The sequence below is a fragment of the Colossoma macropomum genome, unplaced genomic scaffold (assembly GCF_904425465.1).
Source record: "Colossoma macropomum unplaced genomic scaffold, Colossoma_macropomum, whole genome shotgun sequence".
Lineage (NCBI taxonomy): Eukaryota > Metazoa > Chordata > Actinopteri > Characiformes > Serrasalmidae > Colossoma > Colossoma macropomum.
The window spans coordinates 39,720,006-39,736,493 of NW_023494788.1; the positions used below are offsets into that span (position 1 = coordinate 39,720,006).

Sequence of the window (16,488 nt, forward strand, 5' to 3'; positions counted from 1 at the left end):
GAGTTATCATACATGTCAAACCTCAAAAATATCTCCTGAAAAGTCAATAAGTTTTACTGAATGGCCATTTTGACTAAAGGATAAATAAAGAAGGGTGGTCTCTGGCTTTTGCATGGTGCTGTCTGTCATTTTACTAGGAACCGGCAGCTTGATATCCTCAGCAGTCCAATAATGGAAGCCATCATATCTTCAGAAGTTGTTGCTGTTTCATTACGATGCTTATGTGGAGATGCTAAAAAATATGAGGTGATAACCAAATTGTCTGGACTGATGATGTACTGGACACTGAAGCATTTTGCAAATCTAGTCGTCATAGACAGCTCTGCTGGCAAGATGACTGATGCATGCAAGCGGTTGCTTGTAATCAAGTTTTTGCTTTTTGTGTTATGGCCCTTGTAAATGAGTGATGCAAAAAATCCAAGGGAGGTCATCCAGAGCTGACTGGCACTTCTCTAAATAAGCACAAAGACAAACCCCTGGGGTTAGGAATTAAAGATAGCATTGCTATCCTGCATGCAGTCATGGTGTGAACTGAAGAAGAGATAAATTAACACAGGGGTGTCCAATCTTGTCCACAAAGGGCTGGTGTGTCCGCAGGTTTTCATTCCAGCAAAGCAGGATCACACATGATCAATAGTTCAAGACCAATTGAATAAACAAGTAGAGTCTGGGGAGCTCCTGCTTGATTAGAATGAAAGCCTGCAGACACGCCGGCCCTTTTCAGATAAGACTAGACACCTCCAACAGTGGTTTCTGAGGACATCTGTTTTTTTTAAGAGCGTAAAGAATGAACTGATGCCCCCTGGTGGCAAGCCTGTGTCTTGCGCTAGTCAGACTGGCATTCCAGACCGAGGCCATAAGCCTGTTTACCATTTTTTAACAGTTAGCTGATTTATCAGTTTAAAAAGACCCTGATACTTAAATACACTGATCAGGCATAACATCATGACCACCTCCTTGTTTCTACGCTCATTGTCCATTTTATCAGCTCCACTTACTATATAGGTGCACTTTGTAGTTCTACAGTTACAGACTGTAGTCCATCTGTTTCTCTGCATACTTTGTTAGCCCCCTTTTACCCTGTTCTTCAGTGGTCTGGACCCCCATGGACCCTCACAGAGCAGGTACTATTTGGGTGGTGGACTATTCTCAGCACTGCTGTAACACTGACGTGGTGGTGGTGTGTTAGTGTGTGTGGCGCTGGTCTTAGTGGATCAGACACAGCAGTGCTGCAGGAGTTTTTAAACACTCACTGTCCACTCTATTAGACACTCCTACCTTGTCAGTCCATCTTGTAGATGTAAAGTCAGAGACGATAGCTCATCTGCTGCTGCACAGTTTGTGTTGGTCATCCTCTAGCCCTTCATCAGTGGTCACAGGACGCTGCCCACAGGACGCTGTTGGCTGGATATTTTTGGTTGGTGGACTATTCTCAGTCCAGCAGTGACACTGAGGTGTTTAAAATCTCCAGCAGCACTGCTGTGTCTGATCCACTCAGACCAGCGCAACACACACTAACACACCACCACCACATCAGTGTTACTGCAGTGCTGAGAATGACCCACCACCCAAATAGTACCTGCTCTGTGAGGGTCCATGGGGGTCCTGACCACTGAAGAACAGGGTAAAAGGGGGCTAACAAAGTATGCAGAGAAACAGATGGACTACAGTCTGTAACTGTAGAACTACAAAGTGCACCTATATAGTAAGTGGAGCTGATAAATTGGACAATGAGTGTAGAAACAAGGAGGTGGTCAGAATGTTATGCCTGATCGGTTTATGTGCCATGGCTAAAGTTATGTTTGTAATGACGTCCTGTTATATTCTGTGACTACTCAGTGAACTGGACCGAGAACCAGCTCATTAGTAGACAAGCCACTAGTCAAAGTGCCACAGCTGGCTGACTGTGGGGTTGTCTAGTGTGCAAATATGACTGACAGCTTTGTGGATGTGCGCAGGGATCCTGCTGCAGGACTCCAACCGGACGCTTAGCATCCAGCGTGTCCGTGAGGAAGACGCCGGTATTTACACATGTACCGCCTGCAACCAGAGAGGCTGCATCCACTCCTCAGCAACCGTGTCTGTTATTGGTGAGAGACTTTTGCACAGGGAGTAACGTTACACATGGTGTCCTGCTTCTGCTGGCTGTTTTCTTCTCCATTCTTTGCTGGGTTAGATTGTTGATCCAAGCAGCACAAGGTCACCTAAGGCCTCGGAATGATATATAAGCCTTTGTAAGGTTGACGTGACACTCATACCTGCTAACCACACACCCACATGCTGCCTCTTGCTTTCATGCTCTATGTTTCCTTTCAAATATTGTAATTTAAATGATAACCTATTAAGTATCCGAGATCACACTGTCACAGCTTTACACACTGTAACAGACGGCTGCCATGTTCATACGCAAAATACAAATCAACAGAAATGGATTTTTTTTTTTTGGACATTGACATTATTTACCAGCTCTTCATACTTTTTTCCTGATATTCAGTTTGCATGATCTGTACAGTCCTATGCGAAAGTTTGGGCACACCTGTTCAATTACTTGTTTTGTTGATTGTCTGAGTGATAACATGTTAACACATCCTCTACAGAGAACACACTTCTGCACATTTTTATGTACAATTACTCTTTATTCGCTGAATTTTATGTATTGGGGAAAAAAAAACAGAAAATGCGGGCTGTGCAAAGGTTATGGCACATTTTATATTTTATTTTTTTCCAGTATGTTAAACTCAGCAAATACAACCCCAATTCCAAAAAAGTTGTGACGCTGTGTAAAATGTAAATAAATGTAAATAAAAACAGAATACAATGATTTGCAAATCTCACAGACCCATATTTTATTCACAATAGAACATAGAACACATATCAGATGTTGAAATCCCTGTACGTAAGCGACAAGGCTGACGGTCAATATTGGATGCTCATGATCTTCGGGCCCTCAGTTGGCACTGCATTGAAAACAGGCTTGATTCTGTACTGGAAAAAAACTGCATGGGCTCAGGATCACTTCCTGAAATTATTGTCTGTGCAATCAACAAATGCAAGTTAAAGCTGTATCATGCAAAGAAGCCATGTCAACACGATCCAGAAACACTGCCGTCTTCTCTGGGCCAAAGCTCATTTAAAATGGACTGAGGCAAAATGGAAAACTGTTCTGTGGTCAGATGAATCAAAATTTGAAATTCTTTTTGGAAACCGCGGACGCCGTGTTCTGCGGACTCAAGAGGAGAGGAACCATCGAGCTTGTTATCAGCGCACAGTTCAAAAGCCTGCATCTCTAATGGTTTGGGGCTGCATTAGTGCCTATGGCGTGGGCAGCTTACATATCTGGAAAGGCTCTATCAATGCATCGCCCATCCAGACAGCGTCTCTTTCAGGGAAGGCCTTGCATATTTCAGCAAGACAATGCTAAACCACATACTGCATCCATCAGAACAGCATGGCTTCACAGTAGAAGAGTCCGGTGCTGAACTGGCCTCCCTGCAGTCCAGACCTTTCAGAAAACATTTGCCGCATTATGAAACGAAAAAGTGCTATGTTCTATTGTGAATAAAATATGGGTCTATGAGATTTGCAAATCATTGCATTTGGTTTTTATTTACATTTATTTACATTTTACACAGTGTGCCAACTTTTTTGGAATTGGGTTTGTAAATAGAATAAATAATAATTAATATGTAAATAAATTGTTAAATATACATTGCAAAAATGGTAAAAAAGTGCCATATTTAAGTTTGTTCCCACGTTCCCAGTTGTTTGTTTTCACTTCAACATGTAATTTGACAGACTGTATAATACATAAAACCGTGAGAGCAGGATTCAGATGTCAGAAATCATGAACTAAACTTTTGTTTCATTTTAAATATTGCAATGCATGTTATCAAGAACAGTGATGCTGGTAAATCTTCTGTAATGGTCAGTGAAGGACACTGACCTTTCAGACACTTGTAGGCCAGATGTTTGGACCCACGCTCTTGCATGTTTGGTGGAGTCTGGAACAGGGAAGGACAGTGTTTTGGAGGTTAAGAGGATGTTCTGCACTATATGTGGACACGGGTCACAGGAAACGACTTCAAAAACAATTTTACATTTTTTTTTCCTGCTCCAGGTTCTGACGACAGCACGAATGTAGAGGTAGTGATCCTCATTGGAACTGGAGTCATCGCCGTCTTCTTCTGGGTCCTCCTCATCCTCATCTTCTGCAATGTCAAGCGGGTCAGTGCGGAGTTGCATTCTAATCTATGACAAATGTTGGATTTGCTTCCCCATCACGGGTCATTTCATTACACTCCATTGCTTGTCCTTTGTTGCTGTGGACCGAACTGTGACTGCTCACAAACGCCCAAAGCCCTAACTGTAGATCAGTCCATTCTGCCTCCAGCTCCAAGCTGTTCATAACTTACAGAAATAAACTATCGATAGTCAGACCCAGGTGGTGGTACCATGCCTCAAGCGGAACAAATCAGCAGCCCAGTTCATGTTTGCCTGGACAGATTTCAGGTGAACACTGCTGTTTGAATATAGGGTCACTGTCAGCAGTTTTGCAAAAAGCTGCTGCTGTGGAACTCATCCTGCTCTTGGCTGGCTGTTTCTGTGCTACAGAGGCTGGCATCAGCCTGCGATAATGGCGTTTTGATGCTGTCCTGCAGGTGAACCCAGCTGATATCAAGACAAGCTACCTGTCCATCATCATGGACCCAGGGGAGGTGCCTCTGGAGGAGCAGTGCGAATACCTGCCCTACGACTCCAACCAGTGGGAAATCCCGCGGGACCGGCTGCGCCTTGGTACGGACAGAAAAAAGAAATGATCAATACTTCAGTACTGCTCAATACAGGCAGCTAAAATGGTATAAATGAGGGAGGTGTACAATACTGACATGGCCTGAAAACTGATTCAGATGGAAGATGGAGAGATAGACAGAAAATAGAAGATAGAACTTTTGTCTTGGGCTACCCATGGCAAAAATCATACATATAACAAAGCATAAAACAAATATAAAAGCATATACACTGTAAAAAATGGTATCTTGGCAAATGAAAACATCTTACATCTCATCCATGTATCTAATATTTCTCATTATGAGGTTGCTGTAAGAATATTATAAGATTATTCATTTCTAGGTTAGTTTTATCAAGTGAAAATGCCTTGGCAGATACAGTTGTATGCAAAGGTTTGGCTGCCCCTGGTCAAATTACATACTTCGTTAATTATCTGAGTGAAAATACATAAACATCCTCTACAGAGAACATATTTCTGCACATTATAATGCATGGTTACTGTTTATTTTCTGAGTTTAACATATTGGGCACAAATTAAAACAAGAAGTTTATGTTTTGTTTTTTTTTTCAGTATGTTAAACTTAGCCAATGCATAGAAATTGTGCATTAACATTTACAGAAAATACCAAATTGTTCCCTGGTATTTTCATTTTAATAAAACAACAAAACTGGGGGTGTTTAAACTTTTGATTATGACCGTATATTATCACTTGAAAGAAGATAAATTCTCTGCATTATTTCTTGAATCATGTAAAATAATCTGCCAATAGTATAAGATACCTTCACTTGATAAGATTAATAAAAACAAATAGAAGCTGTCTATAAAAAAGTGGAATATTTTTACAACAAAGAAATATAAATAAATAAATAAAAAAATTGTTTTATTGACTGGATTCAAGGTGTATTTGGATGCCAATCCAGAAGTCTGTTCTTAGCTGTGTACATTTTTAAGCAGTAATGCAGTTAGCATCTAACCAGAAGTGCAAAATACAGTATTATTTACATATAAAGTGCAGAAGGATGGTTTATAGTGGTAAAAAAATATAGATATGCAAGTATAAATATAATATACATATATACAGAGAGAGTGGAGAGCGTACAATAAGGTAGTATGTCCTGTGAGAGCAGCATATGTAAAAGATAAGTATGCAGAGTAAACTTGTACAGTAATTGTTGGTGCAAATATGAATAGTGCAGTAATACTAGGACATTCTGTGTACTGGACATTCATTTTAAACATAAATGCATGTGTACTATCACCATGATGTATCACTTGTGTTCTTCTTTTAAACATTTGCAGGGAAGGTGCTTGGTCATGGTGCTTTTGGGAAGGTTGTAGAGGCCTCCATTTATGGGAATGACAGGAAGAGCAGTTTAGGCACTGTGGCTGTCAAGATGCTCAAAGGTCAGATCTTAATCACATGTTTATCCCTTACAGGCGGTGATTGTAAAGATGTTGGCCTTTACTGAAAGTGTTTTTGTATTGTGTGTGTGTGTGTGTGTGCATTACAGAGGGAGCCACAGCCAGTGAACACAAAGCCCTAATGTCAGAGTTGAAAATCCTAGTTCACATTGGAAACCACCTCAATGTGGTCAACCTGCTGGGAGCTTGCACTAAACCCAATGGTTAGTACAGCTGCTGCATTAAAACTATCACATCTGTCTCACCAGCAACACATTCAGAGGCTTTGGCTTAGTCTCATTTAACTCATTAAAATATGTTCCTGGATTAGCATGTATTCCCTCTGTTGTAGCATGTGGAACTGGAGCTTTTTTGAGTAATACTGTGTTTTGGATCACTGTCTAAAAGAAGCACCAGTGCGCTGAGATAGATACACAAAGATTGAAGTTCAGATCATTTAGGACATATTGTTGATTTAGATGGCAGACGGTAGAAGATACATTAGAGTAACAAAGGCAGCTAAAGTATGAAACATATCCCTATTTGCATGTTTGCTTGTTCGAAATTTATAATAATACAGGGTGATTCAAAAAGATTCATCTGATTTTAAAATGATTTATTTCACTTGTAAATTATTACAGATCAAAGCAGTAAACTGTAAATGGTTTATGAGCATAAAGTTCATTATGTCATTTTACAAGCGCTCAATATGAACCTCCTCCAGCTGTACAGACAACATCAATGCATCATAGTCAAATTCATCCCATACTGGATTGAGCATGTCGGGTGTCGCTGCATTCACGGCTCTTTCAGTGTGATTTCAGAGATCATCCAGTGTTGTGGAACCAATGACAAACGCTCTGAGCTGTTGGAGGTTCACTGTAGACAAAAATCACATTGCACAGTGATGTCAGATTCACTCTTATTGAAGTGGAGAACTCAAAAATCTTCCGGTGACAGTCAGAAACTCTATGACCACCTCTTTTAATTGGTATGTGATTGGTTCCTAGGCGCCTCACGGCTGTAAAAATATGGTGCTTTAAAATCGGATGAATCTTTTTGAATCACCCTGTAGTTTCTGATACAAATAAAATACAAATCCACAAATGCTCAGCTTTGTTAGATCATGTTATTTACATATCAAAGTAAATGTGACAGCAGCACTGAGGAATCAGCACTGAACACTGAGGAATAACAATATTAACAGAGAAGAGTACATTAAGAGTACGGTTTTGGCTCGAGATTAAACGGACAACAAGGATCCATAATTATAGTAGTTTACTGTGTCCTACAAGAGTGTTGCTTTTGTATGTTTCTTTTTCTGCTCTCCTTATTCAACCACCTCTTATATTTTCAGGTCCACTCATGGTGGTGGTGGAGTACTGCAAATATGGAAATCTGTCCAACTACCTACGGGCTAAGAGGGAATTCTTTTTGCCATACAGGGTAAGCTGGATGTGTTGAACTGTCTCCCCTTAGCCAAGACAGTCATGACAGTGATGCATAAATGTGACATTTACAGTGTCGTCATTGCCAAACCCCAGTGGAGTCAGCCTCTCGTCATCACCTCTCCCCTATCATTTACTGTAGAAACATATGACGAATATTTTACTGTGCCATTTAGACAGAAAGGTTCCTGTGTCCTGGAGAACGTGGAATTTTTTAGACCATGCTTGGAAAACTCATTAAAAAAGGGAGCTTATATCAGCTTGGAAAAGTGTTAAAGTGCCCTGTAGGGGCTCATGGAAAGTGTTGCACTCACACCGTCCTATATTTTCCATCATTTATCTTTAAAGTGAATTAGGGATGAATGTAAAGTAGTTGCTGAGCACACAGCACTAACAGAGGGTGTTTGGACTCCTGCTAGCTGATGAAGGATTGTTATCACTTCAAGCAAGGTCAGATTTGGGCTTGGTAAATGTACTGGCACTAAACAAGGCGATTACATAATCATCCTCGAGATATAAAAAAATAAATCCGTTCATCACCCTTATAATGTCACCCAGATATGTAGCATTTAGAAGCGTGTTATTCTGTACCCGCTATCTAACAGACAGCTAATCTAATAAAACTTTCTGCAATGTTCAGTGTCAGCCAGAGAGCTAGCTAAAGAATAAAAAAATAAACTTGTTTTTACTGCAGTTTCTGGCCTAATTAGTGTGACACGCATCTCACTCGCCGTGTTATGACTGTGTGGGCAGTGCCCAATCTGTTAAGTACCATTAAGTTATTCACCTTCCAGAAGATATTTCTGAGGAGATTAGATAAAAGATATTTCACATGTATATTGAAGGGGAAATTAATATAAGTGAAAAAACAGGAGTTTCCAAAACTCAAGAAGTTTAAAAATATATTAAAAGATACAGAAAAGTGTGTGACTCAACTGTGCAAGACATGGTAGACGACCAAAACTGTCACCATCAGATAAACAGCACTTAAAGCATTCACTTTGAGACAGAGGTCCACAAGTGTTTCTGTCCATCCTTCCACTGTGAGAAGACGACTCAGCGCTGTGGGTCTGAAAGGATGTGCAGCTGTCAAGAGAATTACTGAGAAAGAGAAATAGACAGAAATGTTTTATGGATTGAGGAGTCTAAATTTTTATTTGGGATAACTTGGAATGTGAGAAGCAGCCTTGCAGATGTCTTTGTAGCAAGAAAAGAATGGAAGCTGTAATAAAGGCAGAGTGGAAACACGTAAAACTCACAAATAAGAAATTACATTTAGTTGTTGAGGCTTTTAAGTAATGTTCTGTTAATTATACATTTTTGCTTCTTTTCTTTGACTCTAAAAAACAAATAAAGTTGAAAATGTGTTTGAAATGTCTAGTTCACTTAGAATACTGTGTAACAGTTATGCTCTTAATCATAAGACATGTTTAGTAAAATGCTCCGATTGAGTTGGACCGGATGCCTGGAGGAAGCCAGTATGTGATGCCTCAGTGTTGAATCTTTCTTCTTATTCTGCAGGATCGTTCCCCTAAAACACAGAGTCAGGTGAGGAGGATGATGGAGGCTGGGCAGGTAGAGCAGAGAGGCTGCCACCCTTCGAGCCAGTCTCATCCTGCCAACATCAGCTCTCCAACCCAGCTTCGGGGCAAAACCACCAGTCCAGATAGCACCCCCTCAGTGGAGAAAAGTACGGTCATACTATTTTCTATCTGTGGTTTAGAGGTACCTAGTGATTATACACAAAATGCCTGACTGATTTACATGAACTGCTCTGATTATGCTTAGCTGCAGTCTTCCAACACAAAGGCCCAATCCCATTTCCTATTTCTACCCCTACCCCTTGTTTTCGAGAGTCACCTTGCCTCTTGGAACTGAGTTACAAAGGGTAGTGATTGAAATCTTCCCCATTACTTCATTAACAGGCTACAAGCGGTGCTCTGTAGGCCACCCTGCCAGTCTGCAGTGATAACAGAGGAGGGTAAAGTTCAGCAACCTCACATATGGGCTTTAGTTAAATGTAGGGAATCATATTTTTTCAAAGAGGGGGGCAATTGTTTATTATCACCCACCCCTAATTCTTCTTCGAGGCTGAAGTCAGCTATTCGCCAGCTTCTTGTTTAAATTTTCCTGTTCCACCTTAAATGGTTGGAACAGGAACTTTAGCTAGCTACTGAGACATCAGCAAACTACTAGTGATTTTTAAGCTTGTTATGAAGAAATGGACCATAATACATTGAAACAACATTAAACTAGGATCTTAATACTTGATATTTAAGTATTATCGTGATATTTTAATGGAGAAAATTCTCACATTTGTGGGTTTCTTTGGTCGCTTGTTCAGCCGTCTTGCTGGTTTTTCTTGTTTTCTCATATCACTCTGTTTGGAGTCTCTGAAAAATCTCCATTTGGAGGGTCATGTAGCCCTAACACTTCGCCCTACCCCTCTATCTCAACAAGAATCGGGACACCCTACCCCTAGACATGAATGCTTAAAATGGAGGGGTAAGGGCTAAGGGGTGAAATGGGATTGGGCCAAAGTCACAACACCTGGCTGTATTGGTTAACTATACTTATCCTATTCCTATTAAAGTTGTCACCACAATATTAATGAGTAATGCATTTTACTGTATATGACATTTTACTGTATATGACATTTTACTGTATATGACTTTTTACTGAAATTCCTTCTCTTCCTGTTTCTTCCTGTTAAGTGGATGACCTCTGGAAGACCCCTCTTACAATAGAAGATCTCATATGTTACAGCTTCCAGGTGGCACGAGGGATGGAGTTCCTGGCATCTCGTAAGGTGAGCCCTAGGCTGCTTTTAGAGAAAGCTGCCTTTGCTTTGGCCTTAATTCAAGAAGCTCCTAGATCTCCCAGTGACTCTGTAGCCCCTTAATTAGAGTAATAAGTTACTGACAAGTGACAGAAACTCTGCCTTGACCATTTTGGCCTGTGAAGATTAAAGCTGGGAGCTGGGAAACAATACTAGGCTCAGCCTTGAGGCTGTAAGATTGCTGATCTAAGACAGAGATGGAGTAATAAAGGAAATTTATAGCTTTATATTGCAAACACATAACTCATACAGCAAAAACTTCTGCTGTTGTTCTTTCTTGCCAGTGCATTCATCGAGACTTGGCAGCCCGGAACATTCTGCTGTCGGAGAACAACGTGGTGAAGATCTGTGATTTTGGTCTGGCTCGTGATATCTACAAGGACCCAGACTATGTCCGGAAAGGAAATGTAAGAGAAAAAAAAAACAAGACCATTTGATTCTAATAGGCCTCTTCATTGGCTTTTACCACACCAGTTTAAAAACTCCAAGCGGGGGTGCAGAACAAATCTTTAGGGCAAAAATCCCTAACAAATCAAAATGGTGCTTCAAATGGGGCAAATGGTACAGGAGAAGAGTGAAGATCATCAGCCTTTGACATGAAGTGGCATGCTGTTCCTTGTCAGATGAAAAAGGCTGTCGGCTTCAGGCTTTGAAACACTGTGTGATTGATCTCTGTGTAATGTGTGCTTGCTTTTGCAGGCCAGACTGCCACTCAAGTGGATGGCTCCTGAGAGCATTTTCGACAAAGTGTACACCAGCCAGAGTGATGTCTGGTCCTTTGGCGTGCTGCTGTGGGAGATCTTCTCACTAGGTAAACCGGGTGTTGTTTAGACTTAATGGCCTCAACCCATCAAAGTTGTGTAGAACCAAGTACAGATTTGTGTAGGAGCTACTTATTTATAAAACTGTAATGACATTGGAGCGAGCTGAGATGTGAGCAATGAATCAGCTCCAACTGCATGGTTATTTATACATCATTTGCCAATAACACCCCAATTTAAAGGTCGGCTCAGGCTTGATTATTAATGCCGGCACCCTCCTGCTTCAATCATGTATGCTTGTGCCCAGAAAATTTAGCATTGTTCCTGTCTGCAACTTCCCACAAAACCCAGTGCTGTTCTTCCCTGCATCAGTATGGTCCTTGTCTGCATTTATTCCTTTTGCACCCACACATTTAACCTTTATAATCCACTGGCATGCCCACGCCACCCCAGCAACCCAGTGGAACCAGGACTATTGTACTTCCACACACCCAGCTGCAATTTTAAGTAAATTGAAATATTGGAAAAGATTAATCATTTTTGTGCATTTTTAGGCTAAGAAAAACTACCACATGGCTTCACTCATGGACTTTTTATCTGTATTAACATTACATTATTAACTTTGCATCCAAACGTGCTCTTTATTTATTATTCTGTGCTTTTCTTTGTGCTCTTTGTACGGCCACAAACAATGCCACAAAGGACATCTCTCACACTGAGCCAGGCCGACATTACATACAGACTGACATACATGTTAACACACGTATATACATACATATTAGCAACCACCTGGGATACCATAGCACCGGCTTACAACGATCAGGCATAACATTATGACCACCTCCTTGTTTCTACACTCATTGTCCATTTTATCAGCTCCACTTACTATATAGGTGCACTTTGTAGTTCTGCAGTTACAGACTGTAGTCCATCTGTTTCTCTGATACTTTGTTAGCCCCCTTTTACCCTGTTCTTCAGTGGTCAGGACCCCCATGGACCCTCACAGAGCAGGTACTATTTGGGTGGTGGATCATTCTGAGCACTGCAGTAACAATGACGTGGTGGTGGTGTGTTAGAGTGTGTTGTGCTGGTACGAGTGGATCAGACACAGCAGTGCTGCTGGAGTTTTTACACACTTTGTCTACTCACTGTCCACTCTATTGGACACTCCTACCTTGTCAGTCCACCTTGTAGATGTAAAGTCAGAGACGATAGCTCATCTGCTGCTGCACAGTTTGTGTCGGTCATCCTCTAGTCCTTCATCAGTGGTCACAGGACGCTGCCCACAGGACGCTGTTGGCTGGATAATTTTGGTTGGTGGACTATTCTCAGTCCAGCAGTGACACTGAGGTGTTTAAAATCTCCAGCAGCACTGCTGTGTCTGATCCACTCAGACCAGCGCAACACACACCAACACACCACCAACATGTAAGTGTTACTGCAGTGCTGAGAATGATCCACCACCCAAATAGTACCTGCTCTGTGAGGGTCCATGGGGGTCCTGACCACTGAAGAACAGGGTAAAAGGGGGCTAACAAAGTATGCAGAGAAACAGATTGACTACAGTCTGTAACTGTAGAGCAAAACCTTAGCAGATAATAAAGATCAGATAATAAAGATCAGATAATAAAGATCAGATAATAAAGATCTAAGTCTAATTCTAGTTATTATTATTCAACCTGAGTTACTATTAATAAATGCAGCTTTGATAAAAAAGAACCCTTGTCCTTTTTGACCCCTCTTGAAGTGGCTAAATAATCACAAAAAACATTTTATATGTTTCCACCCCACAGGTGCCTCCCCTTACCCCGGCATTCAGATTGATGAGGACTTCTGTCAACGGCTGAAGGACGGCACCAGGATGAGAGCTCCTGACACTGCCTCCCCTGAAGTGTGAGCATGTTTGAATACATCACTCTCTCTCAACATCAGATATTTTTAGAACTTAACAGACATAACAATTTAAAACTGCACCCATTTGAAACATTATAATAAGTGTGGGTCTTTCTCCCCCTGCTGGTAGATATGGGATCATGCTGGCCTGCTGGCAGGGCGAGCCCAGGGAGAGGCCCACATTTCCTGCACTGGTAGAGATACTGGGAGACCTTCTGCAGGACAACAGTTTACCGGTGAGAAATTTGGCTTCCTTAATCTCTCGTAAAAGAGAGAATACTTCAAAAAGGGTGTATTTGTACTTATTCCTATGGCAAAGTTCCTGCCAAAACAGAGTACTGAAATTAAGTTTTCTATTTCAGTCACCATTGTACACTAGCTGTGTATGGGATTTAAATTGCTGAGTGATATTATACTGAAGTTTTGTTATTCACTGTTCTTTTGCAGGACATTCCCTTCAATGTGTCTCAGAGCTCTTCAGATGATGGCTTCTCACAGGCTTCCTCCAGACCTCCGTCAGAGGAGGAGCTGAGAATGGCCTGCAACACGATGCCGGCCAGGTAATGCACTTAGGACAGCACCGCTTCTGAGCTAAATGAGATGGGGAAACAAAATACTTATGTCTAAAAGTAGACGTCCAAATGGCTAGATATATAACCACAAAAGTGGAGTGTATGTCGAAAAGGTACACCCAGGACAACAGAATGGGAAATCTGGAGCAGCTGCACATGAGGTCACCATGCCCAAAGCCATGTCTCAGCTAGAGGGGTATTAAGCCCCCCAGCATTTACATTTATGGCATTTGGCAGACGCTTTTATCCAGAGCGACTTACAATTTGATCATTTTACACAGGTAGGCGAAGGTAGTGTTAGGAGTCTTGCCCAAGGACTCTTATTGGTATAGTGTAGAGGTGTTACCCACTACACTATACCAACCACCAGCACTGTGCAGTGGAGCAGTGTAATGGAGCTCCATTTAGTGCCTTTGGGATGAGTTCCAGAACCTTAAATCAGCACCTGACCTCACTAATGCTCTTGTGGCTGAATGCAATCATACCCTCACAGCAGTGTTCTAATATCTAGTCTACAGTCTTCTCAGAAGAGTCGAAGCTGTTACTGCAGCAGATGGGGACAAACTGCCTATTAATACCCTTGATTTCAGAAGAAATGCTGGATGAGCAGGTGTCCACAAATGTTTAGACATCATGTTCGGCCTTAAGTAGCAAAAAGAAATACTTATAATATTTAATAATAATAATTAAATTGATATATAGTTACTTTCAGAACAAAACGTTGTATCTCCAAAATAGTCACTTTTAAAGGACAAGGAAAAAATATACTTAGCTTCTAATGGACGTTAATGTAAAAATATATATTTTTGGAGTGTTTATTTTGGTCCATTCATCATGTAATATTTACACAATTTAAAGAGCAGCTGGTGCTTTCAAATTATGTAAAATAAGTTTAATAACACACGATGTAAAGCTGATTGTTTCGTTTGATAAGACGTTGGGTGGCGGGAGAGGTAGGTGAAACATGATATTATTGGCTAATATTATTTTTCCCCGCCTGCTGCTTTACAGTGATGTAATAAAATGTGAGAAAAAGTGACTCCGGTCAAAAATTACACACTGTAAAAAAAATATTTTTAACTTGGTTGATTTAAAATTTTGAGCTAATTTAACGTCTAATATTAACAGAAAAATACATTGTGTTTTAAATTTATTAAATTATTTGAAGTTAAATTAACTAAATAAAGGTGCAGAAAAACAAGGAAAAAATGTCAATTTTGATTTCAGGTTGACTTTAAAATTTTGACTTAACTGAACCACTAATGATAAGTAACAGACCAATAATTTGTCTTTTATATTTGAGGTTCATTAAAATGAGAATTTTAAGGCAGGCTACTTAGTTTCTATGTGCAGATCCTTTAAAGCAGGAATATTTAATTAAAATTCAGTAAGGTCCAGTTAGAGAAAATTTCCTCAGGCAAAATTCCGGAACATCAGAATGTCTAACTTGCATCGTGATTCAGTGCCGTATACTGTAAACTGAAGTGGCCTAGTAGGTATATCAACATCTTATACAGTCAACAACTGAATGTCAAATCAAATAAAGTACAATTCAGTCATATTTCAACAACATTTATTGTCAGTTTTCTCTTTTTAGAGAACGCCATGTGAAATAACTTCCCTCTGACTCACTTTCTTCTCTGACTGCTGTTTCTCGCCTCATCCCCCTGTGTGTGAATCACTCACTCGAGTCTCAGTGCTCATCATAATGCACAGTTCTGATTGGCTGAGCAGCGTCACGTGTGATATTTACAATACATGTGATTGGTCTGTGAGTTTCCCGGGCCACTAAAGCGGCACTGTAAAAGCTAGAAAAGCTACGCCGATTAAAACAGGACCACCCCGTCCAAATTAAATAATTCTCCTTAGTTTATTGCTTATAGGTTCAGGTCCGCATAGGAAAGCGCCTGGGTCCGGACTCGGACCGTGGTCCACCTCTTAGTGACCTCTGATTTAAAATGTAGTCTGATTCCCTAACACCACTGTATTTTCCTCAGATACTACAACTGTGTGCCTTTCTCTGGGTGTGTGATGGTGAGCCCATCAAAGTCATGTCACTCTCGAGTGAAGACGTTCGAGGAGCTTCCGATGGAGATGACCTCCCACAAGTCACATCATGTGAGACCCTTTCTTAAACCACATAAAGAAACACTTAAAGCTCGTAATGTTGCTGATGTTGCATGTCAGTACTTAGTGGGCGAGCTGAATTATGCTAATTGGCCTCCACTTGCTTTCATGTGTTATTAGCAACATCAGCATATTTAAGCGAATTATTGTTTTAGGAGAAGTTCAAAGATTTTCATGCCACAAACACATGCACACGTACACTTTGTATGTTTTAAGGGGATTCCACCAAATTTTCACAATTTTTGCACAAGTCCGCAATAATATTCAGAGCTGCTTGATGAAATGGTTGGTAGAGAAACTTACCAACTTTAATTTCTTTATGGTGGTGGTTACAGGAACCAGCCCTTTTATTTACTAGCTAAATGATCATTAAACATATGTAGTTTTTAAATGTGATGTTAATGAGGGTAAATATAGTGGTAAATCTGAAAGAATATGTTTTCTTTGGGGACTATCTTGTCTTACAACGCCGTTTATGTACCTCTCCACCATGAATGACTTTTAAAAAATACGTTTTAATCTCAGGCATCACACTGAATATATAACCATTTGATATAAGAGCTATGTGAGGGAACTTTTAGGGTGTTAAAAATCTTCAGATGTCTGGTTCCTGTCACCAACAATGTAAACAATTCTGCCTTGGTAAGTTTTTAGAATA

At 40.5% G+C, this 16,488-nt stretch overlaps 1 protein-coding gene across 3 annotated transcripts in view; it reads left to right on the top strand.

Moving 5' to 3' along the window:
* Positions 1-16,488, top strand: part of flt4 (fms related receptor tyrosine kinase 4) — a 58,574-nt gene that overhangs the window by 39,047 nt on the left and 3,039 nt on the right. For 2 of the 3 annotated variants that reach the window (XM_036569328.1, XM_036569330.1), the window contains 14 exons: positions 1,959-2,090; positions 4,118-4,224; positions 4,659-4,794; positions 6,089-6,193; positions 6,301-6,414; positions 7,548-7,636; positions 9,160-9,328; positions 10,353-10,447; positions 10,762-10,884; positions 11,177-11,288; positions 13,032-13,131; positions 13,262-13,367; positions 13,579-13,691; positions 15,701-15,821. In XM_036569328.1, coding sequence (XP_036425221.1) covers positions 1,959-2,090; positions 4,118-4,224; positions 4,659-4,794; positions 6,089-6,193; positions 6,301-6,414; positions 7,548-7,636; positions 9,160-9,328; positions 10,353-10,447; positions 10,762-10,884; positions 11,177-11,288; positions 13,032-13,131; positions 13,262-13,367; positions 13,579-13,691; positions 15,701-15,821 — 1,622 coding nt within the window. The remainder of the gene's footprint in view (positions 1-1,958; positions 2,091-4,117; positions 4,225-4,658; positions 4,795-6,088; positions 6,194-6,300; positions 6,415-7,547; positions 7,637-9,159; positions 9,329-10,352; positions 10,448-10,761; positions 10,885-11,176; positions 11,289-13,031; positions 13,132-13,261; positions 13,368-13,578; positions 13,692-15,700; positions 15,822-16,488) is intronic. The other variant, XM_036569329.1, reaches the window with a different exon arrangement.